The 26,878-nt window shown below is 52.5% G+C and overlaps 1 protein-coding gene across 2 annotated transcripts; it reads left to right on the top strand.

The window, feature by feature from the left end:
• Window positions 1-778: 778 nt before the first annotated feature.
• On the top strand, window positions 779-26,878 carry Col6a2 (collagen type VI alpha 2 chain). Of its 2 annotated transcripts, none has more exons than XM_055607212.1 (28): window positions 779-861; window positions 7,778-7,926; window positions 8,055-8,653; window positions 8,864-8,884; window positions 9,589-9,654; window positions 10,927-10,980; window positions 11,096-11,140; window positions 11,337-11,363; window positions 11,580-11,606; window positions 11,695-11,739; window positions 12,041-12,094; window positions 12,526-12,588; window positions 13,194-13,256; window positions 13,425-13,514; window positions 14,046-14,108; window positions 14,680-14,742; window positions 15,035-15,097; window positions 15,642-15,704; window positions 16,144-16,194; window positions 16,522-16,557; window positions 16,894-16,956; window positions 17,614-17,676; window positions 17,849-17,884; window positions 18,343-18,388; window positions 18,519-18,671; window positions 18,817-19,269; window positions 19,372-19,410; window positions 25,818-26,878. In XM_055607212.1, exons 2-28 carry the CDS (start codon window positions 7,791-7,793, stop codon window positions 26,414-26,416), a joined length of 3,081 nt encoding a protein of 1,026 aa, XP_055463187.1. In that variant the 5' UTR covers window positions 779-861; window positions 7,778-7,790; the 3' UTR covers window positions 26,417-26,878. The 2 variants fall into 2 exon arrangements, with proteins under 2 accessions (XP_055463187.1, XP_055463188.1); XM_055607213.1 differs by lacking the exon at window positions 25,818-26,878 and adding an exon at window positions 22,820-23,582.

Below are 26,878 nucleotides of genomic sequence, written 5' to 3'. Positions count from 1 at the left end.
TCAGGTGCACACAAACCATGGTCGTGAACACTCAGATTTATATGTCTCTCTCTCTCTCTCTCTCTCTCTCTCTCTCTCACACACACACACACACACACACACACACACACACAAACGAGCAAGCATGAGTATGCCCCACTCAAAGCCCACCTTTGAGATTCTTAAAGAAAGGAGTGACACGCCAATGTCAGGGCCCTCTCGCCCTCTCCTACCTCTGTTATTGGTTCTCTTGCCTTTTCAGGGCCTTCTCAACTCCCTGGAGAACAATTCAGTGCCCATGGGACCGCAAAAACATACATTGTTTGGTTCGGTTCACTGTCTTAGGAGCTCAACCCTGCATCCTATACAACTTCAGTTAGACTGCTCAGAGGTGGGGAAACTCCGGCCCACCAGGGTCCTGGGGTCCCTTTCCTTTTGGTAGGTGAGGAAGGAACTTGCGCAAAGATCCCGAAGACGTGGGAGCCCAGGGACTTGCTAGGAAAAACAAACACACAAAAACGTCGCCAGGTACCACAGTGCAGAGAGCATCCAACCCCAGCAGCCGCTGCTTGTCGTGGGCGCTACTACCTCCCCCTTCCCCTTTGCCTCCCCTCCCCCACCCCCTTCTCGGGCTCCCTAAGAGTGGGTCCTGCATCCCCACCCGCTGACCCCGCCCATCCGCGGGGCCACAGCGCCTCCCGGTGGTCGAGCTCTCCAGGCATCCGCCCGCCCCGGGGCAGGGTTAAAGTGGGAGGCCTCTGGCTCCGTCCCCTCCCGCTCAGTCTCCGGCGGGCCCTCGGTCCCCTCCCTCCTACCCACTCGGCGCCCGCATCTCGGGCCGTCAGGACCCGGGCTCCTCTGGAAGTGCCCAGACGGCACCAGGTAAGCTTCTTCGCGCGTGGTGTCCAGACTAGACAGGGGAGAGAGGGAACAGAGTACTGGGGATGCACCTCAGGGGTCTAAGGTGGGCACGGGGCTCACAGTTCTACCCAAATCGACGGTCCAGCCCAGGGTTCTAGACTCTGTCAGAGAGAGCCTGGCTGGGGTGCGGGCTTCTTCTTGGTCTGAACTCCACAGCTTTCTGCTGACCACTGATGGCTCAGATTCCCCCGACTTCTCCAGTCCTCAGAGTGCCTGGCACCTGGTCAGACCAGAGGATCTAACAGGTCTGAATTATCTCTGGCCTGGAGAACCTAAGTTGCCTCAGTGGAAAGACACACTGTGACTTGGACCTGGGCACAGCTCTGTTGCTGGCCTCTCTGCGGGCCCCAGGGAAGGGTATTCCACTTGGAGAAAGTAGCAGCCACTTGAACTAGTTCCTCAGATGTACGTCAGAAGTACTCTGTGGGTAGCAGAGGAGGGAGATTCAGGTTCTCCGGGTGGGCGAGCCAGGTGCTCTCAGGAGACGCCTCCCCATCTTGCTGTACTTCCTCACTGCTTAGGTAGAGACCAAGCAAGGGTTAAGGAATCGTGAGATGAGGGTGGGCCCAGGTTAATAATGCCTGTCCCTCTTGATTCTGTCCTGTCCCTGGGACTCCCCCTGGCACACCCAGGGCACAGAGAGCAACCTCGGCGACACCTCTCGGATAGACTGCAGCACAGACCCTCATGAAGCCTGGGTAATTCCAGGACTACCCCTTGAGGACATGGAGCCAGTGCCGAAGAGGGACAAGGCAGCTAAAAGGGACATTTAAGATCCAGATTAAATAACTGGTTTTTTTTTTTTCTCCCAATTAAGTAGTTTTGGCAAGGAAAAAGGCATTTGATATTTCATTTTACAAAGACTGGACGCAACGCAGGCATCTGGGGTCCTTTAGAGGAAGGGAATAGGTGGGGCCAGAAACTGGGCTTGGACCGAGGGTCCCAGGGAACAGGTGATACCGAGAATTCCAGATCAGACAGGAGGGCTTGAGCATGGGGGTGTAGGACGTCCATTTTGAAGGCCGTGCGTCCGTCCTGGGGACAGCAAAATTCTTGGTGTATTGGAATGGTTTCAGGGAGCCGGCACAGACCTTGGGAGAAGCAGAGGAGGCTCCTGCCAGAGGAGCTGGAGAGTGGGTTGCTTCCTGTCCAGCAGAAATTTGCCAGCAAATCCGGGCAGCTCTGCTTTGGAAGGGCCTCTCAGCAGGTCTCTAAGGACATGGAAAGCTAGGGGTATCAGGGCCTCCCTGACGTGACTCTCAGAATCCAGGGGCTGGGGATTTTCCCAGGCTCTGGCATCGAACGCCAGAGTTGGTTCTGCTATCTTATCTCAGAATAAGGTCAGATTTAGAAGCACCCACCAGTCTAGCAGGGACTCTGGGGTCTCTGAATGCACAGTGAAGGTAGCTTGTTCACCACTTAATGTGCTGGGTTAGATACTGGGGATGGCATGATTTCTAGAATACAGGTGGTGAGTTTTGGTGTTTCTTTGTTCCTTTTACACAGTCCCACACTTCAACACATCAGCTTTGCCGTGTCTCTTTTGAGGACTTGTGAAATCTAGGAATCTAGGGAACCCCCCCCCAAAAAAAATAGACAGGGATTGTGGGGCACTGCACCTGAGCAGACTTGGGAACCCAGTCTCTGCCCTCAACACTGGGATGGACCACACTGTTGACAGCATCCCCATGGATGCCCACACACACCCCCGGAGAGCCAAGCACAAACACAGACATGGGGTGGCTTCCTAGTCCGAGTGGCCGACCGGGAAATGGCCAGGGCATGGGGAGCTCCATTCTGAGGGGCCCTAGCTCCACTCATTGTCAGTTATCCACAGAGAAGCAGAGCAAAACTTGTATCCTCTTATCTCTGCTGATCTGCCCATCTTGCTGTGCAATGCCTTGCTGTGGGTTTGTTCTTCCTCAGTTAAGCAACATTGTCTGATCATTGGCCATAGGTTTATTATGATTTGCTTGGTCACAATTTTCCCATGTTCCTAACAGATGTCCTTTAAAAAAAAAACAACAAAAAACAAACTACTTGGCTATGTGATGAGACCCTGGACAGGGAGAGGGAGGACGAAATCTCTGTGCATATGCTTTGAATACATAAAGACATGCCTAGACGTGGAAAAGACATATCATTTGGCAGTTCTGCTTATGTTTTTGACACCAACTTCACCAGCTTCCGTTCTCATCATCAATGCTCCGGGTCCCAAATTGCTTCATATCCCCACCACTTGTCAATCTCTGATTGGTTGGTTTCATTCAGTGTGTGTGTGTGTGTGTGTGTGTGTGTGTGTATGTGTGTACATATGCACACTTGATCACTGAAGATCAAGCCTAGGACCTTAGGCACGCTAGACAAATGTTCTACCACCGAGCCACACCCCCAATGCTGCTGTTGTTTTTAATATTAAATAGGTATGTAGAGCTGATTGTTGTGTTTCCACTTCCATCTATAATTAATCAGTTTTCTTCATAAAAAATTTTTTTCGTTGATCTAGCTAAATATTTGTCAATTTTGTTGGTGTTTTCTAAAAATCAGATTTTGTTTCATTGACTTTCTTCATTTTTTTCAGTTTGTGTCTTGTTTATTTCCTCTATTCGTCTTTATTACTCTCTGGGAGTCGTAGATTTACTCTGTTATACTTTTCCTACTTTCTTAAATTGTAAAATTGGTGTTGATCTGAGCTCTTTCTTGTTTTGGGTGTAAGCTTTTTACAGCTGTCTGCCCCACTCTCATATATGGGATAGAGAGATGACTCAGTGGCAGAGTCCTTGACTAATAAAGGGAAGAAATAAATCAGTGGAGCCTGTATACAGGAACAGCCCAGTGGTAGATCTGTTAGATAAAGACTTTAAAATAACCATCTTTAAAAATGCTTAAAGAACTAACAGAGGATATAAAGGAAATTGGGGAATAATGTATGACTGAAATGAAAGTGTCGTTGAAGTGCCAGGAAAAAAAAAAAAAACTAAAAACAAACCAAAAATATCTGAAAAGCACAGAATTGAAATGAAAATTTTACTAGAGAGAGTCAGAGGCATATTTGAACAATGGGAAGAGAGAATCAGTGAATTTGAAGACAGAACAAGGGAAATTGTCAAGTCTGTAGAACAGAAAGAAAATTGTTAAGAAAAGTGAAGCGTCTCAGAGGCCCATGGAGCATCAAAAGTGACATGTGCACTACAGGAGTCTCGTAAGAAGAGAGAGCAAGCAGGGCTCGGTGGCACATACTTGTAATTCCAGCACTTTAGGAGACAGAGGCAGGTAGAGCTCTGTGAGTTCAAGGCCAGCCTGGTCTACAAAGTGAGTCCAAGACAGCCAAGACTACACAGAGAAACCCTGCCTCAAAAAAACAAAAGAAGGAGGAGGAGAGCAAAGGGAGTAAAGAATTTGAAGAAATAATATCGGGGGGGGGGGAATCACAAATTTGATAAATGACATGAATATAAACATCCAAAAAGCTTATACTCCAAGTAGGATGAACTCAGAGAGGTGTATACTAAGACCCAATAATTTAACTTCAAAGACAAAATCTTGAAGGCAGTAAGAAAGAATGACTTGCCAATACAACAGAGCTTCCTGGTAGATTTCTTATCAAAGTTTGAGTCCAGAGGCAGAGGGCTTATATAGTCAAAGTGCTGAAGGTGAAATAATATCAACCAAGAAACCTATATGTAGCAAAACTGTTCTTTGAAGGAAAGGGAGAAACAAAGACCTTACTAGTTCAACAAAAGCTGAGAAATTTCATTTTCATCTGCTTCTGACCTGAGAAGAGCACTAGAGGAAATCCTGCAAGTTAGAATGAAGGATGATGGACAATAACTAAAAGCCATCAGATAGGTGTCTCCGAGAATGAAAATCCCTGGGTGACTGTTGAAAGCTAGTGTTACTGTAACGGTGGAGAATAGCTCGTTTCTGTTTTCTGCATGATTTGAAAAGCTAAGTTGTTTTAAAGAAAAACAATCATTTATCTAAAAACCAGCATTACAACTTTGATTTTGTAATTTCAAAGTCTCTTTGCTATATAATTTAAGAAGCTAGTATATTAAAATGTTAGTTTTAAGGATGGCAATATGGCTGAGCAGTGAAGAGCACTGGCTGGTCTTCCAGAGGACCCAGATTCGATTCCTAGCACCCACATAACAGCTCATTACAGTCTGTAACTCCAATTCCAGGGGATCAGACACCCTCTTCTGGCCTCCACAGGTACCAGGCACACACATGGTACACATACATCTGTGCAAGCAAAGCACCCATCTACATAAAATAAAATAAAGTAAAAAATTTAAATACATATTAGTTACGTTTTGAGGTGATATGTGGTCAGCCTTCTGTATTCACTTTTTCCACATCTATGAATTCAATCACAGATTGAAAATAAAGTTGTATCTCTCCTGAATATTTACACACCTTTTACTCCCCGTGCTGTGTTTAAAATGTATAACAAATATTTATATAGAATTTTCATTGTGCTTGATGTTAACAGCGTACAGATAATTTCAGGTGTTCAGGAGGATATGCGTTAGCTATATGCAAATACTATATTATTTTATTTATTCTAGGAATTTGAGCATCAGATTTTTGTGTCTATAGGAGGTCCTGAAGCCAGCCACTTGAGATGCCGGGGAAAAGTTATGTGAGAATGGAGTTTTAAAATTATGTGTCTAAAAATAAAAATATGTGTCTATGTATGGTGTGATGTAATGTGTGTGTGTGTGTGTGTGTGTGTGCATGTGTGCGTGTGGATGTGAGTACAGATGCTCACAGAAGACAGGAAAGAGTGTCATCCCCTGGAGCTGGAGTTACAGGATGTTATAAGCCTCCTAACATGGATGCTGGGAACTAACCTTCGGTCTTCTTGCAAGAGCAGTAGTACCTTCTTAACACTGAGCACTCTCTCCCCCCAGAGTGGAGTTTTATGGCGTTAGTAATGGAAAGAGGTGAGGACAAAGCTATTAAAGGAGGAGAACTTTTATGCCATTTAAATTGGTACAGTTTCAAAGTTTCAGGTTTAGGAAGTGAAATCCAGTCTTCCCGTTGACCACCAAGAAAGAATAAACAAACACCAAAGAAATGAGAAGAGTACTCAAGCACTTTACCGAAGATCAACCAATCACAAGATAGACAGTGATGTGAAAATTTAGAAAACGAACCCCAAAATGGAGGACGCCCTTTGTCAGTAACTACTTTTAATAAAATTGGATTAAACTCTGCAACTGAGAGACAGATTGGCAGAATGGACAGAAAAAAAAAAAAAAAGCAAAGAGTCCCAATTCATATTTTCTACCAGAGACTCACAGTGGCTGAAAAAGGCTATACAGTACAAACAGCAAGAGAGAAGAGGGGTAGCTGTTCTAACATCAGGCAAACCAGACCTTAATTTTTAAAAATATCGACTAGAAAAGGACATTATATATTGATGGGAAGCTCAGTACAACAAGGAGCTATGACAGTTCTAAGATTATAGCCACCTAATAACCTAATAACAATCCATCAAAACGGTCGTGATCTTAGTTTTGGTTTATAAGGTGGGTCCTTTTTATATAGCCCAGGCTCGTCTCAAACTCTCAGCCCTCCTGCCACCATCTCCCAGGTGCTGAGTGAAATCACAAACATCCTGTCCAGCATGATTTGATGTGAGAAGACTACATCAGACTACATAAGCATAATACCAGGAGGTGAACATTGGAGGTTGTCTTGAAACTGTGTGGCTGTCCATACAACTGCCAATGATTTTTTTTTCCTTTAGCTGTCTCATGTAGTTGGTTGTTGCTCTTTTGTTTCTTTCCTGCACAGATAGTTTTAGAATTCTCATTACAAGTTAGATTTCCCAGCTGGGGCACTGCACATAGGTGTGTTTAGTTAATCCTGTTTAATTAATTATGGGCTTTTATGAACTTCACCACCAGGTGCCTCTGTCATTTTTTTTTAATTGTTTCTACTGAGGTCACCTGTCTTCTCAGTTACTGTCTATGATGCTCACTCTGCTTTCCACAATCTTTTCTGCTCTTACCATCTATATCAACAATGGCTCAGGTATAGTTTATTTCATCTTTCTGAAACAAACTTTTTAATTTTTTTTTGAGATAGGAGCTTGTTGTGTAGCCCAGCTGGTCTTGAGCTGTGGCTCCTGTCTCAGATTCCCAAGTGCTGACATGACAAGTATGTGGGTCCTACCTGATTTCTTCCATCCTTAGCGCGCTGTTCGCTGACTCTACTTGTTTTTCAACTGAAATGATGTTAACAGCTGAAATCTGGAGTAGGTTCTGTGACCGGTGCAGCTTCCCAGATAACAAGTGAGGACAGAGAAACTCTGAGGAGCACCCTGCCCCAGAGTGTCTGTGCTGCTTATTCTCGAGCGGCCCCTACAGCGAGGAAAGGGCAGCCCTCAACCCGCTGGCACCTGGTGGAAGGTCATGCTAAAAACTGCTGTGTCTGACTAGCCCCGGCCCCACTCAGTCCGTACCAACGCCCCATGTGAAGGGGGATGAGGCTACAGGGAGAGGGCTATCCCCAGGGTCCCACACTGAAACGAGAATCTGCCCGCCGAGTGAAGTGGGCATATTTTGCCTCCCTCCTGTTCTCAGTGCGAAGAGACACTACTCCCTGGTATTTCCAAACCACTCAAATGGGCCCTGACCCGAGAGAACAGGGAAGAGCAGAATGTCTGAATGCCGCCTAGAGCTGAGCCCTGCAGCCAGTAGAGGGTTAGAGACGCACAATTCTCCAGCCAGAGGGAGCAACAGCACGGGGCATGGAGGCTCCTGTTTCCTCAAGGGATGGCGAACTACCTGCATCCCACTCTGGGAGCACAGGGATGTATATTGGGGGTGGGGGGTGTCTATAATGGTCCCTCCTCTTATTGCAGGACATCAGGGCACATGACTACAGTCAAGATGCTCCAGGGTTCCTTTTCTGTGCTCCTGCTTGGGGGGCTCTTGGGAGTCCTCCATGCCCAGCAGCAGGAAGTCATCTCACCTGACACCTCCACCGTTGACAGGAACAACAACTGTCCAGGTACCTGGGTGGGGCTGCAGAGCTCTGGGAGAGAAGCGGGATTCATCAGGGTAAGGGGGGGCCCACATCAGAGCCCCGACTCGGCAGGCCCTGATGGGGCTAATGTCTGCCCCTCCCCCCACCCCCAGAGAAGGCCGACTGCCCGGTCAACGTATACTTCGTGTTGGACACCTCGGAGAGCGTGACCATGCAGTCCCCCACCGACAGCCTGCTCTATCACATGCAGCAGTTCGTGCCTCAGTTCATCAGCCAGCTGCAGAACGAATTCTACCTGGACCAGGTGGCCCTGAGCTGGCGCTACGGTGGTCTGCACTTCTCAGACCAGGTGGAGGTGTTCAGCCCCCCGGGCAGCGACCGGGCCTCATTCACCAAGAGCCTGCAAGGCATCCGCTCCTTCCGGAGGGGCACCTTCACAGACTGTGCACTGGGCAACATGACAGAGCAGATCCGGCAGCACGGACCCCGGGGCGCGGTCAACTTCGCTGTGGTCATCACAGATGGCCACGTCACGGGCAGTCCCTGTGGGGGCATCAAAATGCAGGCTGAGCGTGCCCGAGAGGAGGGCATCCGGCTGTTTGCTGTGGCCCCTAACAGGAACCTAAATGAACAAGGCCTGCGGGACATCGCCAACACCCCGCACGAGCTCTACCGCAACAACTACGCCACCATGAAGCCCGATACTACCGAGATTGATCAGGAGACCATCAATCGCATCATCAAGGTCATGGTGAGCAGCTGTGGCCTGGGCAGAGGCTAGGGATACTGTCCACCCGCCAGCGTGGCAGCGGTCAGAGTTCAGGGTGTCCCTCCGTGAGGAAGGCGGGTGAGGGAGGTTAGGGTCAAGTCCTCTTCTATCCACCATCCCCACACAGACTTAGGACGTGGCTCACAAGTCCCTAGGCTCGGGACTAATCTGGGTTCCCTGTCTTTTCTGCAGAAACATGAAGCCTATGGGGAGGTGAGTTGCCCTGTCACTACCATCCAGCCTATGCCACCTGCTGGCAAGCAAGACTGCTGACCCAGCAGAGGACCAACGCTGCACTCCTGGTTTCCCAGAGCCTTGCTTGAGCAGGCCAGAGCAGCAGAAAGACTGAAGTCTGCCTGCTCTGTTGGACCTGATATTCTTGAGCTTGGATGAAACTCCAGTCCCATCCCCAGTCAAACCCATGCTGTATTGTACCACCTCAGGGGTCAGGAATTGATACTAGTGTTATCTTCTGGAGAAGTTGAGTCCTGTCCCAAACTAGGGGGCTTTATTCAACCCAGGCTGGAAGCCATGTGCCTGTCTTGAGGTCCTACATCCTTGGAAGGGGTTGTGTCCCAATGGGAAAGGGGGGCAGGTACCCAAAATCCCGCCCTGCTCCTGTGCCAACATGCCATCTTAGAACAGCTACCTAAAAAAAATGGCAAATCAGTCCCCGTATATGCGTGGTGCCTAGCCACGACCACAGCTCTTTGATCCTTGTCACTGCCTGTCATTGTTTAACTCGGCCTCGCTTACCCAACACCTGGCTAGGTGATCTGCCTGAATGCTGGCCTCCGCTTGTGTCTGATCCTTCATTCCAGTGCTGCTTATCTGGATGGGTTTTGGGGGAGTTTCTCACAGGGTCCAAGGTTACGCCCATCCGCACCCTAACCTGCTGTCTGTCCACCCCGTTTCAGTGCTACAAAGTAAGCTGCCTGGAGATTCCTGGGCCCCATGGACCCAAGGGCTACCGAGGACAGAAGGTAAGATGCCTGGAGAACCTGTGGACTATGATTCAGGAAGGCTGACTGCCTGTGGATGGCCTCAGCACTTGGGAAAACCTGAAATTCAGATCTTATTCGTTTCCTTTTAAACGGTATTTTGAGAGAAGTAGGAAATGCATAAAAATTACTAAGATGCCACTTAAAATGCATTTGTGAAGTAAGCAATCGTGCTCATAGGGGGAAATAATATACACAACCCATTTCTGTCAGTGACATGATCACCTATGAACGAGGCATCTACTTGGAGGCTTACTTAATTCTAGGCTTTAAGGGCTCAGTTTGAATGGCTACCTGGCATTTTCTTCTAACAACAGAACTGTACAAAATAAACCCCTTCCAATTCCACCATCACAGTATCTGAAACTAACATTTTGTGGGTCAGAAACCAGAAGGGTGGGAAGAACTGAGGTGAGGCCAGTCTCTTGAAGCGGCTTTTACAAGTGCAGTGAGAGCTTCTAACAGCAGTGGGTAGCTAGGTGAAACATTCCATGGGCCAGCCATTCCCTGACCTGGCTTCTTCCAGTCCTGGCCATGAGCAGGGCCCACCTTGTTACAGCTGGGAATGAATTTGCCACTCAGGGCCACCTTGCCACTCGCACAGCGGAGCAGTGATCCAGGCCCGAGGAGGTAGATGCCCCAAGGACTTCAGAGAAGAGCACAGCTGAGACACACCAGCATATCTGACCGCTTGCTCTGTTTGATCTCCCTCCTCTCTCCTTTGCCTCCTGATTTTTTTTTTCATTCTCTTCTGTCCTTTTGCATTTAAGGTGAAAGGATATTAATAAGTAGGTGCATTTATTTAGTAAAGCTCCGATATAAAGTTAAAACTTTAACTCTTAGGGAGTCCAATTTCATGTGGTTTTTCCAAACCTCCTATCTTTCTAGTTCCCTCAATCCATGCCTTACCCATGCCAAACCCATTCAAGAGGGAGGAAAGCCCCCCATGAGTGTCCTGCTGGCGGTGCCAGCTGTAGTCTGGGCTGTGGAACAGGCGTTCCAGCACCAGCCTCTCAGGCTGAGAAGCTGTTCTGCCCCATTTGCAATGTGACTTCATGGAGAGCTGTGTATCAAGGCTCAGAGAAGAGTCAGCAAGAGCCTGGAAGGGGCCACCAGGAGCCTCTGGGGAAGCTGATCCCTTTCTAAGATGTTCCTGCCTAGGGAGGGACCAACAGCTTATGTATACCACCTCTCCCAGGAGATGGCAGGGTTCCCTTGCCTCAATTTACCCTTTCCCCTGTCCTCTACTTTTAGGGTGCCAAGGGCAACATGGGTGAGCCAGGAGAGCCTGGACAGAAGGGGCGACAGGTAAGTTCCCCATGTGGCCTCTGACCCCTGACCCCTGACTTGACCCCCCCCCCAACCAGTCTCCCTGCACCCAGAACTGGAATCACACCCAAGGTTCTCTGCTCCTTCTTCACAGGGAGACCCTGGCATCGAAGGCCCCATTGGATTCCCAGGACCCAAGGCAAGTTCCCTACCCAGGGCTAGGATGGGGGAAGGGAGGCAGAGGAAGGTTTGAAGCGGTTCCCCACCTTGCACTGGGGCATGTTCACAGCCTAGCCCCTGTTGCTGTCCTTCACATCTCTTTTCCCAGGGCTCCACTGCTGCCATGCCCTTGGTAACACCCTGTTTTTGTTTTTGTTTTTTCCTTCTGCCCTCAGGGTGTGCCTGGCTTCAAAGGAGAGAAGGTAAGTCGTGCCGTTGCACAGGACACAGATAACTACTTCGTCCACCTGACGGCCCAACAGCCCAGCGGCGGCTCCTGGAGTCGGACCTAGGCTTCTCCCCACGGGTTTTGGTTCTGGCCTCATGTTTGGGCTGAGGGCCTTCATTTGCACCCCCAAAGAGAACAGTGTCCGTGAAGCTTGGAACTTCCACCAACACTTTGCTTTCCTCCTGCACAGGGCGAATTTGGATCAGATGGTCGGAAGGTAAGCCTGAAGGGAGGAGCATTCCCTGCCCTGCTGCTCAGGATGAACAAGGATTGGGACTAACCAGTCCTTCTTCTTTCTTCTCCAGGGAGCTCCAGGCCTAGCTGGCAAGAATGGTACCGACGGACAGAAGGTAGACACCAGCCCCACCCCAGCTGCCAGATAGTGCCAGGCTCTCCCACCCATATGCACACAGATATAGGTGTAGAAACATAGACACGCTCACGTGGGGAGGGCATTTCACAGCCGCGCACCTGGCCTGCCCCTAGGGTCCTATCTCCGTGGCGGCAGAATGAAGCAAAATGGGAATCCCTTCACCTTCCTGTGCTCTGCCTCCCGTGCAGCTGGCCTGTCATACAAGGGCCTGAGTGGTGCTGTCGCTGACTTGCATGGACCCCAGATCTACACTCTGATATCTCCACTTCTTCTTTCAGGGAAAACTGGGTCGCATTGGGCCTCCTGGTTGCAAGGGAGACCCAGGAAGTCGGGTGAGTGACTCTCCCATCCTCGCTGTCTATCACGTGAAACATCATTCAGGGGACACGGGTACCAGGCAGGGTTGGAAGCAAGTCTTTGGAGTCTCTCTTCTGCCCTTCCTCTCCCTACGTGACCCTCACCCCAGCCTGGAGCTCTGCTGATCTTTGGGTCTCCACCCACCCCCTCCGTTGCCTATGGGCCAACCACGTATGGTTGCCAGGCCAGATAGAGCTCATGGCCCTAGGCTGGGAAGTTCTGAAACTTGGATGATCAGTCTTAGGCAAGGCTCTCATTGAGCCAGGACCTCACAGCCAGAGTGAGCAGCAACTCTAGGGTCCCCCCACTTTGTGTCAGTCTTCCTGGCTCATGGGAAGCATAGTTCACCTGCAGCAGCATGGAGCAGGGATCCAGACAGCCAAACAGCCTGCCCCACCTCCCTCAGGGCCCCGACGGATACCCAGGAGAAGCTGGAAGCCCAGGAGAGCAAGGAGACCAAGGCACCAAGGTAAGGTGTTGGCCAGACACCCCTTTAGAGTAGGCATTAGAGTAGGTGACCTTTAGGCGGGGTCACCACCTCAGGATTCCCTGCCATGGGGCTTCCTGTGCCAGCTCAGGTCAGGGTGAGGGGATAGCCCAGGCTGGGAAGCCTAGCAGAGAAGTCCTGTCCTCAAATTCACTGTGCAAGAGCAGGGTCACAGGTCACACAGCTTGCAGAAACCCTGAAAAAAGCTCTAGTCACTGTGGTTCACTCCATGAGGCCCTGTGACCCTTTGTCCTCGGTAGCCCTAGACCTTTAGCCACAGGATAAGCAGCCTTCCTTAGAAGCTCAGACCTGACGTGTCCACATCCCTTCTCCCTACCTTCTCCCTTGAGCCCCTACCTAAGGCACATCCCACTCTCACCAGCGCCTCGCGTAGGGCTCCTTCCCCAGAGGGTTCTGCAGACTGGACTATTGGGTGGTCTTTCGGACACCTTGGCAAGATCTTTCCCCATTATGCCTGGCATCATGTGAGCCCCAAGAACATGGGAAGGAGGGTTAGATGGCCCTGCCCCACTGCCCAGCGCCTGTCCATGAACAAAGCTGATGTCACCACCACCCCAACCTTTCAGGGGGACTCTGGCCGCCCAGGACGCAGGGGACCACCGGGTGATCCTGGAGACAAGGGAAGCAAGGTGAGTTCCTGACCTGCTCACTACCCTTCCCCCCAGGACTGTCCATGCTGTTCTGTGCCCATGTGGAGAGGCATGGGAAGAGCTGGCTAAGGGAGCCATCATGCTTTAGCTCCTGCGCATTCCTCGGCCATGCTCCCAACCATGCTGAATTGTCCCTGTCCTACACAGGGATACCAAGGCAACAACGGAGCTCCCGGAAGTCCGGGAGTGAAAGGAGGCAAGGGAGCGCCTGGCCCCCGTGGACCGAAAGGAGAGCCTGTGAGTTCACCCTGCCCCCTAAGTCTAAGCCTCTCCACCTGGACCAGTTCCCCCCACCCCCACTTCGGGCTCCTCTGTGGCACCACTTTGGGCAGCAGGAAGGGCCATTGACAAATGGCACTGGGAATAGGCAGAACCCTGTGTTCCCAATCAGCCCTCTCACTACCCTCGCTTCAAGGCTCCCCCAGGGCTGAAGCTGGGGTAGGGACCCCATTCCAGGGCTGATCCATACAAGATACCATCTGAGGAGATCCAGTCAGGGAGCGGGCAGGAATGACCGCACTGACCGTCCAAACCGCATCCCAGTCATTAGCCATAGCGCATCAGGAGCACCCACACAGCAAGTCCTGACTCTTTGACTGGGACAAAACTGACACAGCAGCAGTGTGAGTGTGACGACAGAGCCACAGTCACAGGCAGATCTACGAGGGGGAAACGACCAGGCTCAGGGTCCCCAGTGTCCTAGGGAGAGCAGGGCCACAAGCAGCCCACATGGCCCTCCTCCTTCATCCTCATGCCCATTCTCTACAGGGACGCAGGGGAGACCCTGGAACCAAGGGCAGCCCGGGAAGCGATGGTCCAAAGGGGGAGAAGGTGAGTGGCTATGAGGAGGCAAGGGGTCCGTCCTGAAACCTCACCATAGAGCTGATGGGCTGACCCATCCTCTTCCAGCAGAACGAAACTCTGAGGTCTAACCACAGGCAGGGGATGGGGGTGGGGGTCCCTGTACTGTCTGAGAAGTAAGACTCAGACAGGCAGGCTCTCACCCCCAGCTGCCCCCGAGGCTTCTGGAAGGGCACCCACCTGTCGTATGCATGCTGTGTATAACTGGTAGGCTGCCCACTGGTCCATCTTGCAGCACTGACCACTGCAGACATACGTCATTCTTGTAGCCTCCCATTGCCACAGCTCTCCAGGATGGCGGTGAAGGAGCCTTCCCATGGGTGGTTAGGGTCCCTACTGTAGACTTGTGTCAGTTTGGGGGGATGAGAGGACAGCAAGAGGGAGAACACCGCCATGCCAACGTCACCCTTCCCACACCAGCGTCTTTGTCCCGATGGACTGAAGAACTACTTCCACTAACCCCATCCTCATGTACCCCCAATGCTGCCTCTGGAGAGCATGAATCAGAATTGTTCCTTGACCAAGACCTGTCTTCTCATAGGGAGACCCTGGTCCTGAGGGGCCCCGAGGCCTGGCTGGAGAGGTTGGCAGCAAAGGAGCCAAGGTATGCTAGGCCGAAGGCAGCAGATAGCAGGCTGAAGGGCTCTCTCCAGGACAGGAGGTGTCGAAGGCCGGGGGGGGAGGGGGGCAAGCGGAGGGGTAGGTGCCCAGTACAACCTGCCTCATTTAAGCCTCTCACAGGCACAGCCAAGGCAAGACCACTACTGGACAATGGGCCTAGTGTAGCTTGACCCCACCCTGAACCACAACATTTCCAGGGCCAGTGTCAGGATTCTGTGGGTATACTATTAGGCCACAGCACCTTACAGTCCTAACCTCATCTCCTTTCTTTGCAGGGAGACAGAGGTTTGCCTGGACCCAGAGGTCCCCAGGGGGCTCTTGGGGAGCCAGGAAAGCAGGTCAGTAGAAGGACACTTGAATCACTGAGGCCATGACCGCACCTTGTCCTCAGGCTGCTGCCCATGCCTTACCCTGTTCTCAACCACTAACCATTCTCCACCCTTCCCTCCATCCCCCCACCTTGTCCCATGACTCCCTACTCTCTACTCTTCCCCTAACCTCTCATCAACTCCCCATCCTGCCGCTTACTCAATCCATCCCATACCCTGCCCCCAATCTTCCCATCTACCCTTTCTCCAGCCCCTCCACCCCTTCCCACTCTACCCCAAGTCCCCAGCCCACTCCTCACCCTGCCTCCCAAAATCCTCCCCACTCCCCACCCTGTTCTGCAAACCCCCAACCTGCCCCTGACCCCCTCCCTACTCCCCATTCCACTCCATACAAGCCCTTGCCTACCTACTCCCCACCCTTCCTGTCCCTAGCCCCAGGCAAGGTGGTGGCCCTGGTGCCAAGACATGCCATCTCCTAAGAGATGATCAAAGCAGGTTATGCCATTGCCACTTCAGGTGACTAGGCTGGCTCTGACTCCTCTCTCACCCTCAGGGATCTCGGGGAGACCCTGGTGATGCTGGGCCCCGTGGAGACTCAGGGCAGCCAGGCCCCAAGGTGTGTATGTTCCTTCCCTTTGGCAATATGGGATGGGATCCAGGGCAGTTGCCTGTGAAGGTGCCCCACAGGAGGGTGGCAGAAGAAGCTTGGAGCCCCGGAGAAGGAGAGAGGCCTCCCTTGGGCATCCTATTCCCAGATCCTAGTGAGACCAGCCGGGACAGCAAGGCCCGGCCTCTGAGCCTGGAGAGCAATAGGAGAGCATGCAGCCTGTCTTCTGCCCTCCCCAGCAATGCCTGCCTGGAAAGATGGCAGGGTCTGCTGTATGGGTACTGCATGGTCCCGGGGGGACTCTCTAATGTGTGCCACAGCCCCTGCTATCTGGCACATCGATCGCATATACTCCAATCCAGAGGTGGGCAAGCAAGGCTAGGCTCACAGCAAAGACACGCTGGTCCTCCTCAGCAGTCCTTCCAACTAACTCAACCTTCCCCTTCAGGGAGATCCTGGAAGGCCTGGATTCAGCTACCCAGGACCCCGAGGAACACCCGTGAGTCATGGCGTGAAAGAACTCCCAGGAAATCCCTGTGGGGGGGGTGGGGGTCCCAAGGCTTCTGTCATTCCTTTGATGTGGGACCAGGAATAGAGGCGGGATGGGGGTCAGTTGGTGCAGAGGCAGATCCAGCCAGCACCAGGAGAACCAGGGGTCAGACATAGCCCAGGATTGGCTCAGCGTGGTGTGGGCTCCTATATGAATTCTGATATCCAAGAAATCATGAGGGGTGACCTCAGCTCCACCGGATGGTGGACTTCTCTGCCTGTCACAGACTTGGGATCTGTGACTGAGCAACCCATCAGATCTTTGCTTGCTTCACAGGGTGAAAAAGGAGAGCCCGGCCCACCAGGCCCTGAGGTACTTGGGTGGGGAGGTACCTTCACCCAATCAGCTTTTTCCTGCTGGGGCTGTAGAAGTTCTGCATGCCGTGTCCACTGTGGGAATCATCTTTGATCATGCCGTTGCCTCAGGACAGGCCACATGAGCCCTGGCTGGGCTTTAAGCAGTGTTAGCTCCTGTATTGTAGCCTTTTCCAAAGAAAACCCAGGGCTTTCCTGAAAATGGCCAGCGTCCATGCTCAGCTGTGCATTTGGTTCCTATGTCGCCTCTGAGTTCCTGATAGCCTGTGGAAGTGGGGGGCGGGAGTGTGTATGCTCCCCGTTGCTCACAGCTGATGTGTGTCCTGTGTCATAGGGAGGCCGAGGAGACTTTGGTCTGAAAGGAGCACCAGGAAGGAAAGGAGACAAAGGAGAGCCGGTGAGTGTCACCATTCTGTGCCTAGGGCAGTGGGCTGGCACATAAGGAGGGCCTAAGGCCCCTGAAGAAACATCCAGTCTGTCTGGCACCACGCCCTTGAAGGGAATGGTCAGGCTCAGAGACCTCCTCTATTATCCGACCCATCCTCTGCCAGCACTGTCTATGGCTCAGGCCAGGCCCATATCATATTCCATTCCATGTCCCTGGTACCATTGGGTATGCAGATGGACAAGTGTGTACATGAAGAACAGCGAGGCCGAAACGGAGCACGTGAGGGTGATGGCCGATAATGGTGGATGGACGGATGGGTGGGGTTGGCAGTTCAGTGGAGGGATGGTGGGTGGGTGGACAGGTAATAGATAGATGGGTAAGGCAGAGTGGGCACATGAGAGTGACCAGATGACCATGGATGTCTCGGTGTGAGTTATCTCAGCACTATCTTTGAGTCCCTCGATGGCCTTCCACTCTCTCTTGCCTGCCAAGCTCTGATAGTGGCTGCTCAGGACATTGCTGGGGTGGTGCTGGGCTCAGGATGAAGTGGGTGATTCTGTCCTTCATGTCCACTATACTCCCAGCAGAGACGGGGGGATCAGTACCCCTATGGGACACAGAGACCTCCCAGGGCTATACTGAGCTTACTTCCCTGTTCCTCCTCAGGCTGACCCTGGGCCTCCTGGTGAACCTGGCCCTCGGGGGCCAAGAGGAGTCCCAGGACCTGAGGTAAGCCCACCTCTGTCCCTTTAGCCCATAGCTTCCGGACCAGTCAGTTTGATGTAGTGGGGCTTCCCAGTTCTGACGTGGCGGGCTCATGGGTCGGTGTGCACTGGGTGGCGGCAGTGGGAGCAACTTGGACCAGAAGCCTCATCTCACACTGTTGTCCTTTGTCCTCCAGGGAGAACCCGGCCCTCCAGGAGACCCTGGTCTCACGGTACGTGTCACCTCATCTGGAGTCAGTATCCTTGTTTATAATTGTATTTTTTTTTTCTCCTCTAAAAAGCAAAAGCTGAGAGCATCGAGTATATAGGGTTGGCAGGAGCCAAGCCAGAGGATGAGCTCAGAGGGCAAAGTTAGTAGGCATACAGTCAAAGGTCAGTGTCAACTTGGCAGAGACAAGGTCAGAAGACAGATCAAGATTGGCAGGTGTAAGATCAGAGGGCAAAGCCAGCAGTGGTCAGGCTGGCAAGTCCAAAACCACAATAGAGGAAGGGGTCACTGGGTGTAGCTGGTAAGGTCAGAGGGCAAAGTTGGAGATGTGTGTACTCCCTCCCCCAGCTCTCCTCACGTGGGCATGGGTATCAGCAGACATGGGGTTAGGGTTCCCTGAGGAGCCCTGCAGCCACGGTGGGTGCTCCCTGCCTAAATGCACCTGCTGGGACTGTGTTGCAGGAATGTGACGTCATGACCTATGTGCGGGAGACCTGTGGGTGCTGCGGTGAGTTGGCCTAGTGCGTCGGGATGTGCGCACGGGGCAGGGCCACGCACAGCATCTCCGGCCCTGTACCCTAAGGGTCTTTACACACTCCGCCCACTAACCCTGTCATCCCCCCCACACACACTTCCAGACTGTGAGAAGCGCTGTGGCGCCCTGGATGTGGTCTTCGTCATCGACAGCTCTGAGAGTATCGGCTACACCAACTTCACCTTGGAGAAGAACTTCGTCATCAATGTGGTCAACAGGCTGGGCTCCATTGCCAAAGACCCCAAGTCTGAGACAGGTCAGTGAAAGCCTGGAGGCCGAAACCAGAACCCTACCTCGGGCCAGAATCATGGCTTTGCCACATACCCCCTTGGCAGCAGGGGGCCGAGCCATGGTGGGGAAGCAGGCTGGCGGACACCGTTCACACTGCCATACCCTTGCAGGGACACGAGTGGGTGTAGTGCAGTACAGCCACGAGGGCACTTTTGAGGCCATCCGGCTGGACGACGAACGAGTCAACTCCCTGTCCAGTTTCAAAGAGGCTGTCAAAAACCTCGAGTGGATTGCCGGCGGCACCTGGACCCCCTCGGCCCTCAAGTTCGCCTACAATCAGCTCATCAAAGAGAGCCGGCGCCAGAAGACCCGGGTGTTTGCAGTGGTCATCACGGACGGGCGCCATGACCCCCGAGACGACGACCTCAACCTTCGGGCGCTGTGTGACCGAGACGTCACTGTGACGGCCATCGGCATCGGCGACATGTTCCACGAGACCCACCAGAGTGAGAACCTCAACTCCATCGCCTGCGACAAGCCGCAGCAGGTGCGCAACATGACGCTGTTCTCCGAGTTGGTGGCCGAGAAGTTCATCGATGACATGGAAGACGTCCTCTGCCCAGGTGAGGGACGGGTCCCGGGCCTTGACCCGTGGCAGGCTGGTAGGTGGTCGCTTTGAGCCCAGCGGGAACTGACAGAGACCTGCTCTCTTTCCTCTCTTCCAGACCCCCAGATCGTGTGTCCAGAACTTCCCTGCCAAACAGGTAACCCGGGTGCCTGAACCCCTAACCCCAGACAAGCAGAGCAGTGTCAGCGTCCTTCCTGTTCTAACATCCAGGGAGGCTGCAAGGAACTGGGCGGCCTCAAGGGTGTGCCACTGAGGAGGCGCCTCCTTAGGGAGAAACCCTTGAAGCTCACCCCCCCCACACCGGCATGGTAGAGTCAGGGGTTCAGGATGAGGACTGGCTCCAGGGAGCCTGTAGTGTCATCCTGAGCCCCTGCAGGGTACCATCCGGGCAGAGACTGCTGGCCTGGCAGTTCTTGGCTCTTGACCACTAACCGAAAGGCATTTTAGCACAAAAGGAGTCTCATCCAAGCCTCTGAGGTCTCCCTACCACAGGGGCCAGGTGCTCCCTTGCCTCTTTTTAACTCTTGGACTTCCAGGAGCTCCATTGCGGGCAGACGTAGCTAGGGCCATCCACTTGATGGGGCCTAGAGAGCTCTGGTCAAAAGATAAAAGCCCTAAAACTGATGGGTGAATGGCCGGTATAAGATATCCAGAAGCAAGCATGCTGATACCCACCAGCAGTGGATTGGCTTTGCCTCTAACCCTGTGGCTGCCTTTGTAGCCTTCCTAGGAGGCTGGAGCCGGAGCTGCTACTCCCAAGGGAGGGTAGGAGGTGCCCCTGTGCTGAGGGTCCCTGTCAATGCCTCCCCAAGATGCTGCTGCAAAGTGATTACCAAGAGCCTCAGTCCTGGGGCCTTGGGAGCCATTCAGTTCCCTCTGCAAGCCTGGCCCCTCCCCGGAGTCCTGAGTGGAGGCTGGGTCAGTTCTGCATGGTGGGGCTGCTGTGGAGATGAGCCACAGGTAGCAGTCCTCACAGCCTGTGTGGCTGCATCTCCCTGCAAAGCCTCAGCTGTCCCTCAGTCCCTCCCAAAGATTAGGTGGCCCACTGAGTGTGGGCACGGGCACTGAGATCGCCTGACAGAAGGAACCATGTGGGCTGGGAGTCAGGGTCTCACATTATTCAAACAGCAATCGTTACCAAGGCAACACTCTCCAGGCACGCAGTGGTCTCAGCCACCCAGTGGAGTTGTCTGGAGAGGATCGTGTGGGGCTCAGGGCACTGGCTTCAAGTTGCCAGTTCTGGTATCTGTCAAAGGCCAGGGACCGTGTTTGCAGTGTGACCCTACAACCACACTCCCGACCCTGCCTCTAGGCACTTTGACTGGGCTCCCGGGTGACGCTGTGTGTTTGGTGGGTGATGGCATCTGGCCACAGCACGGTATTCTACGGGATGTAAGCCTTCAGTGAGGTTTGTATAGGGAGGTGGATGCCACAGATGGCTCTATCCCTCCAACACAGAAGCCAGTCCTTGATCCCCAAGTCTTGCTCTTAATCACAGGTGGAGAGGTTCAAGTTTCTGCCCAAAAGCTGTGACACCAGCTGTGGGTTTCTAGAACCATCTTTACGGAGTAGCAAGTTCCCCTTTTAGTTGGTGAACCTCAGTATCAAGGCAGACAGGTGCTGAATCGTGTCACATGCTTGCTCCGCTGGTGACACCTCGTGAGGCTTCCTTAGCTATGAAATCAGTGGCCAGTTGTGTTGATTTTCTGTTGTCGAGTGAGCCCTGTGTCTGCGAGGCAGAGCCCTCGTTCACGGGCTAACTCAGGCCTGCTGAATTTGACTGGCTTGTGTCTTATGGAGGGTTCGCTTCTGTGTTCAAAGAGCTTCCTTTCTGGTGACGTCTGTGTCTGGCTTGTGTATGGTAATGATGGTGCAGAAGCTCCAGGATAGGGTAGAGTGTCAGACAGTTTCCACCTGCAGCCATGCCAACTCTGGAGGGTGGCAAGATCAGGAGGAAATGGGCATCTCAACCTACAGCAAGGCCTTGGACCCCATAAAGCATAGTGTTCCTTACAAGGTCCCCTCCACATTTCCCAGCTTCCTAACCCCCTTCTACTGATCATATAAAGCACATTTGCATTGACTGTTCTATGGGCTTTCAAGGTAATTTAGACATGGCGACAGGAGACCTTAGACGGTGTCTTTGTAAACGAGGTCCCGGCTAAGCATCCATGTGAGCATTTCTGTGAATATGATATCAGTAACGCTACCAGCTGTGACCTAGCTCTGACCTTCTGAGCCGAGTAGCTAGCCCTGGCTACCCAGAAGCCTTGGTAACCTTGGGCCTGCCTCAGGTCAGGGATGGTATCAATCATTAGGGAACTACTGAGAGTGCTTAAGAAGCTCAAGACTGTAGAAAGACAATTCGCTAATGACTGCAGTTTCAAAGACTGCAGAGAGATCTGAGCATTGACTGTGGAGACAAGAAACAAGAGCCTCCAGAGCATCAGTTCTCAACCTGTGGGTCATGACCCTTTAAGGGTCAAGTGACCCTTTCACAGGGGTCACATAAGACTATAGAAAACCACAAATATTTACACTAAGATTCATAAAAGTACTAAAATTATAATTATGGACTTGTAACAAAATAATTTTATGGTTGGGGGGGTCACCACAATATGAGGTGTTAAAGGGTCACAGCAACAGGAAGGTTGAGAACCATTGCTCAAAAGAATGAAGCCCAAGGTCCTGGGGTCTGGTCCTGCAATGGACACATCTGAGTTTCCTCATGCCTTCTTAGTTATCAGAAAAAGAGGGATGAGTTTGGATGTGACATTCACTGAGTCCTCCAGCAGACACTGGGAGCCAGAAAGAGAGAAGAATGAAAGAGAGGGGAGCATAAAAAGGTGGAAAAAGTATGGAAGATGAGAGAGGGAGGGATAAAGAAAGAGAAATAGAGGCACATAGAGAAGAGATGGGGAGAGCAGGACAGAAGCAGAAAGGGAGGGAAAGAGACAGAGACACAAAATGAGAAAGGAGGAGAGGAGAGGTGAGAGGGAGAGAAGAAGGAAGAAAGAGAAGGTGAAGTGGAAGAGGGAGGGAAGGAGGAAGGGAGAGAGGATTTTTCTCTCCCTTGGTCTGTACTACTATCTCAGACCCTCAAAGGCAGGTCCTAGGATAGCAGATCACATCTCCAGGACAAAAAGGTTAGCACTGAGGTTTTGCCTGTGGGCGCTTTCTGGAGCTGCCTCTTCCTCAGGATGTCAAGATGTAGCACTGAACTGGAAAAGTTCACACAATTAGTGAATCTCTCTCAGTTGGGCTTGGGCACTAACACTCTATGCTGAGTTTCCCCCAGAGCTCTGTAGATTCCCCAAAACTGCTGCTGGGCTGAGTCTCCTTGGCTGTGTTGTTGCTACCAGCTTCTTCACCCCAGCCAGCTTCCTGCCTAGGTCAGACACCACCTACCTGCTCCTATCTACTTGTCTCCCTGGGCTCAGTCTCCTCGGTCCTAACTGCTGTCCATGGTCAGAGGCCTAAGGAGGGCTGGAGGCCATCCACACCCATTGGACCCCCTAAAGTCTTCTCTGGACACTCCCTTGCAGATGAACCATGGCCTGGGAGCAAGCCCCCGGTCACCTTCCTCCGCACGGAAGAGGGTCCGGACCCCACCTTCCCCAAGACCATCCCCCTGATCCAGCAGTTGCTAAACGCCACGGAGTTCACACAGAACCCAGCCGCCTACTCCCAACTGGTGGCTGTGATGGTCTACACCGCCGAGAGGGCCAAGTTCTCCACAGGGGTCGAGCGGCAGGACTGGATGCAGCTGTTCATTGACACCTTTAAACTGGTGCACAGGGACATCACAGGGGACCCAGAGTCCGTGCTGGCACTCTGCTAAAGCCTGGGGTTCACTGCGAGCAGATAACCGGAGCTAGCCCCTCACTTCTCACAGATTGCCAGGGCTGCCACCACAGCTGGAGTCTTAGACAGCAGGGATCCGCCCTCCCCGTCCTGAGGCCCGAAGTCTAGAATCTTATATCGTTAGGGTTACACTCTCTGGAGGGTCCCTCCTTCTTCCTCCAGCCTCCTGTAGAGCTACCATCCTTGGTTTGTGGGCATACCATTCTAGAACCACTTCCCATAGCCTGTTCTCTTTGTGTCTCTGTGTCCCCTCCTCCTCGTCCTCCTCCTCTTTCTTGCTTTTGTTTTTGGTTTTCATGTTTTGTTTCTGTTTTGTGTTTTGTTTTTGTATTACAGCCTTAACTGTCCTGGAACTTGCTTTGTAGACTAGGCTGGCCTGGAACTCATGGAGATCCACCTGCTTCTGCCTCCCAAGTACTGGGATTAAAGAAGTACACTGCCACACCTAGCTTTACCCTCTTCTTTATGAGGACATCAGTGTTGAACTAAAGGCCCACCTTAAACCCCAGGAGTTCACATTTAGCAAAGGATTATATAGAGGGGCTTACATTAAGGTTGTTTTGTTTTGTTTTGTTTTGTTTTGTTTTGTTTTGTTTTGTTTTGTTTTGTTTTGTTTTGGTGAATCAGGGTTTCTCTGTGTAATAACGCTGGCTATCCTGGACATACTTTGTAGGCCAGGCTGCCCTCGAACTCACAGAGATTCTCCCACCTCTGCCTTCTGACTGCTGAGGTTAAAAGCATACACCACAATGCACAGCTATATTAAGGTTCTTGATATAAACTTCTGGGCATCTTTCGACTGAGCTGTCCTGTGATTGAGAACTATGGAGAGGATGCTATCTAAATGCTTGGGGAGGTCCCCTCTATCCTGGTTCTGTTTGGGCACCATGTTTGGTGTCAGGTATGTTTGTAGCCACGGGACTGTCACAAGGGTCTCAATGCAGCTCCGCCACTCTCATGCCCTCTAGATCGAAGTGCCAGGGCTAACTGCCAGTGTATCCCAAACACCCGTGTGCCCAGCCTGGTCTCTGGGCATATGAAGGCATCATGAGGAGACAGGCAGGACTTTTGACAGGCCTCAGCCACCTGACTGAGAATCATAAAAGCATCCCCACCCAGCATGGGGAGTGGCGAGGGACCCACTGCCAAGTCACTAGCCAGGCTCAAGGTAAGATCATGAACCTGGAGTGTTCTGACTGAGTTCGAGGCCTCAATCAGGCTGGACTGATGTCCTTGTTCCTACCTGTGCCCCTCTCACCCAGGGTAACATTGCATACTCACTGCCCAGAGCAGGCCAGGGCTAGACTCCCTGCTGTGAGGTCACAGCCCCCTCCCCCCCCCCACACACACACAGAACTGGAGCACAGAGCTTCACGAGTCCCCAAACTCCCAAATACGTCTGCATTTTCACCAGTGTCCCCTGGTCTGTTCCAAGCCCTCAAGATATTGATGTTAAGGAAAAGTACCCAAGCCAGCAGCCCCCACTCTATGTCTGCCTCCGAATTTGTGGTAATAACTGTGAGGTTGCCGATCAGTTATGAGGAGGTAGGGAGGCCAGTTGTTCCCCTCCCCCGCCGCCAAAAAAAAAAACTTTCTGCACATTCTGAGCAGATTCCAGGGACAGTGGGCAATAAATAAGGTATGTGGCTTTAGCTCAGTGAGAAAGACTTCCCGGCTCAGGGCTCAGCCTCAGAGGTAGTGAGCAATAGTAAACATTTTATATATATATATATATATATAAAAAATGAAACCTGTAACTGAATGCATTGCTGTGGTCAAATGGCAAGTTGGGCTAGCAAACACTGGATGGACCCTCACACTCAACCACACAACTGGGGTGGGGTGGGGTTGGACGGGGGTAGGGTGGGTGCTCTGGCTGCTGGGTCCTGCCTCAGCATTCTTGGTTGATCAAGAGTCCGGCTTTTTCTTAATATGATTCCCTGGGATCCCAAATGACTGGGCCACGGCAGCTTGCACAGGTGAGCTGACTATTTTCCCTGAGGGAGAACCTAGATGGACGTGTGGTGAACAGGTAGCAGCCAGGCCCTAGCCTGTGACCTCTGACACCTCTGCGTGTGTGTATGTGTGTTGTGAAGTGTGGCCTCAGCTTCCGAGTGTTGTGTCCAGGGCCACCTGGACTGCTTCAACCATATCCAAGCAGCATACCAAAGCCTTAGTGAGCACCAGGACACATGGGCCCTTCTTCCTGAGTGATAGTTGGCTCGGACAGCCCAGGCGACTCAGAAGTAAATGGTGCCTGGGAGAGGGAGGGAGTTTCAGGGCCCCTTCCTTGTCCCTCCCACCGGAGAGTAACCTTTATGTGAGTAACCGTACTCTGGGCTGAATGAGGGCTTTGGGACTACTGAGAGTCCCAAAGGTGGTTGGTTGAGGCTGAGAGCATGCTTGGTGACAAAAGATGAACCTCTAGACAGATCTCTAGTCCTCTAGTTTGGGGTCATTTAAGAGGAAGTCTCAGGAAAGAACAGACATACTCCCAAAGGAGCCTGAGTCAAAGACAGCACCTGGGGCAGCTCTGTTGTGGCCTCCATCGGTGGCTGTGGGTGACGCTTCAAAGCCCCACGACCTGGGATCCAGCGAGCAGGGTGTACGCAGAGATGGGGTGAGTCTCAATCCAGCCACCCCTTGCCCGCCTGGGCCCACCTTACATCTTCCCTGCAGAGCTCTATGTGGCCCAGTGCACACAGCGGCCAGTGGACCTTGTCTTCCTGCTGGATGGCTCGGAGCGGCTGGGTGAGCAGAACTTCCACAAGGTGCGGCGCTTCGTGGAGGAGGTGTCACGGCGCCTGACTCTGGCACGAAGGGACGACGACCCGCTCAACGCCCGCATGGCCCTGCTGCAGTATGGCAGCCAGAACCAGCAGCAGGTGGCCTTCCCCCTGACCTACAACTTGACCACCATCCACGAGGCGCTGGAGAGAACCACCTACCTCAACTCCTTTTCTCACGTGGGCACGGGCATCGTGCACGCCATCAACAACGTGGTGAGGGGCGCACAGGGCGGGGCACGGCGTCACGCGGAGCTGTCCTTCGTCTTCCTCACGGATGGCGTCACGGGCAACGACAGCCTGCAGGAGTCGGTGCACTCCATGCGCAAGCAGAATGTGGTGCCCACCGTGGTTGCTGTGGGCAGCGATGTGGACATGGACGTGCTGACCAAGATCAGCCTGGGTGACAGGGCGGCCATCTTCCGGGAGAAAGACTTTGACAGTCTGGCCCAGCCTAGCTTCTTCGACAGGTTCATCCGCTGGATCTGTTAGCACCTGCCCACTGTGCCCACCCATCCCTTGATCGTCTCCCCTCTGTGGTGCTAATAGGACCCTAGCCCTGCCAGTCCCAGCTAGACTGTAACACTTGGGTCTTTCTGGAGAGTTAAAGCCCTTCTCCCAAGGTCAGGGCAGAAGGACTCTGAACCCAAAGCCCCTTGCCTACTTCAGCTCCCTTGGCGTCTCCTTCTCACTCCTCCATCCTACCTATACCTTGCCCTCAAGCACTGGAGGACCTCAGAGTCTCCCCGCTGCCTGTTTCCTACACAGCCTCTGCCCCTCAGCTTTTCTCTCCCCTTCAAGCATCCTATGGTCCCTTCTGAAGGTTGCCTGTTGGCCTGCGCCAGTCCTGTCTAGAGCCCTGTCCTCCTCTGCCCATTATTTCTTATCTTGGGAGATCAGACCCGAGAGGCCCATGTCACACACCCAATGGCCCAATAAAGGTTTGGAATCTCC

This window comes from Psammomys obesus, unplaced genomic scaffold (genome assembly GCF_907164565.1).
Source record: "Psammomys obesus unplaced genomic scaffold, mPsaObe1.curated_primary_1811, whole genome shotgun sequence".
Classification (NCBI taxonomy): Eukaryota; Metazoa; Chordata; class Mammalia; order Rodentia; family Muridae; genus Psammomys; species Psammomys obesus.
Note: the sequence above shows the minus strand (reverse complement) of the source record. Positions and strands in the feature narration are given on the sequence as shown.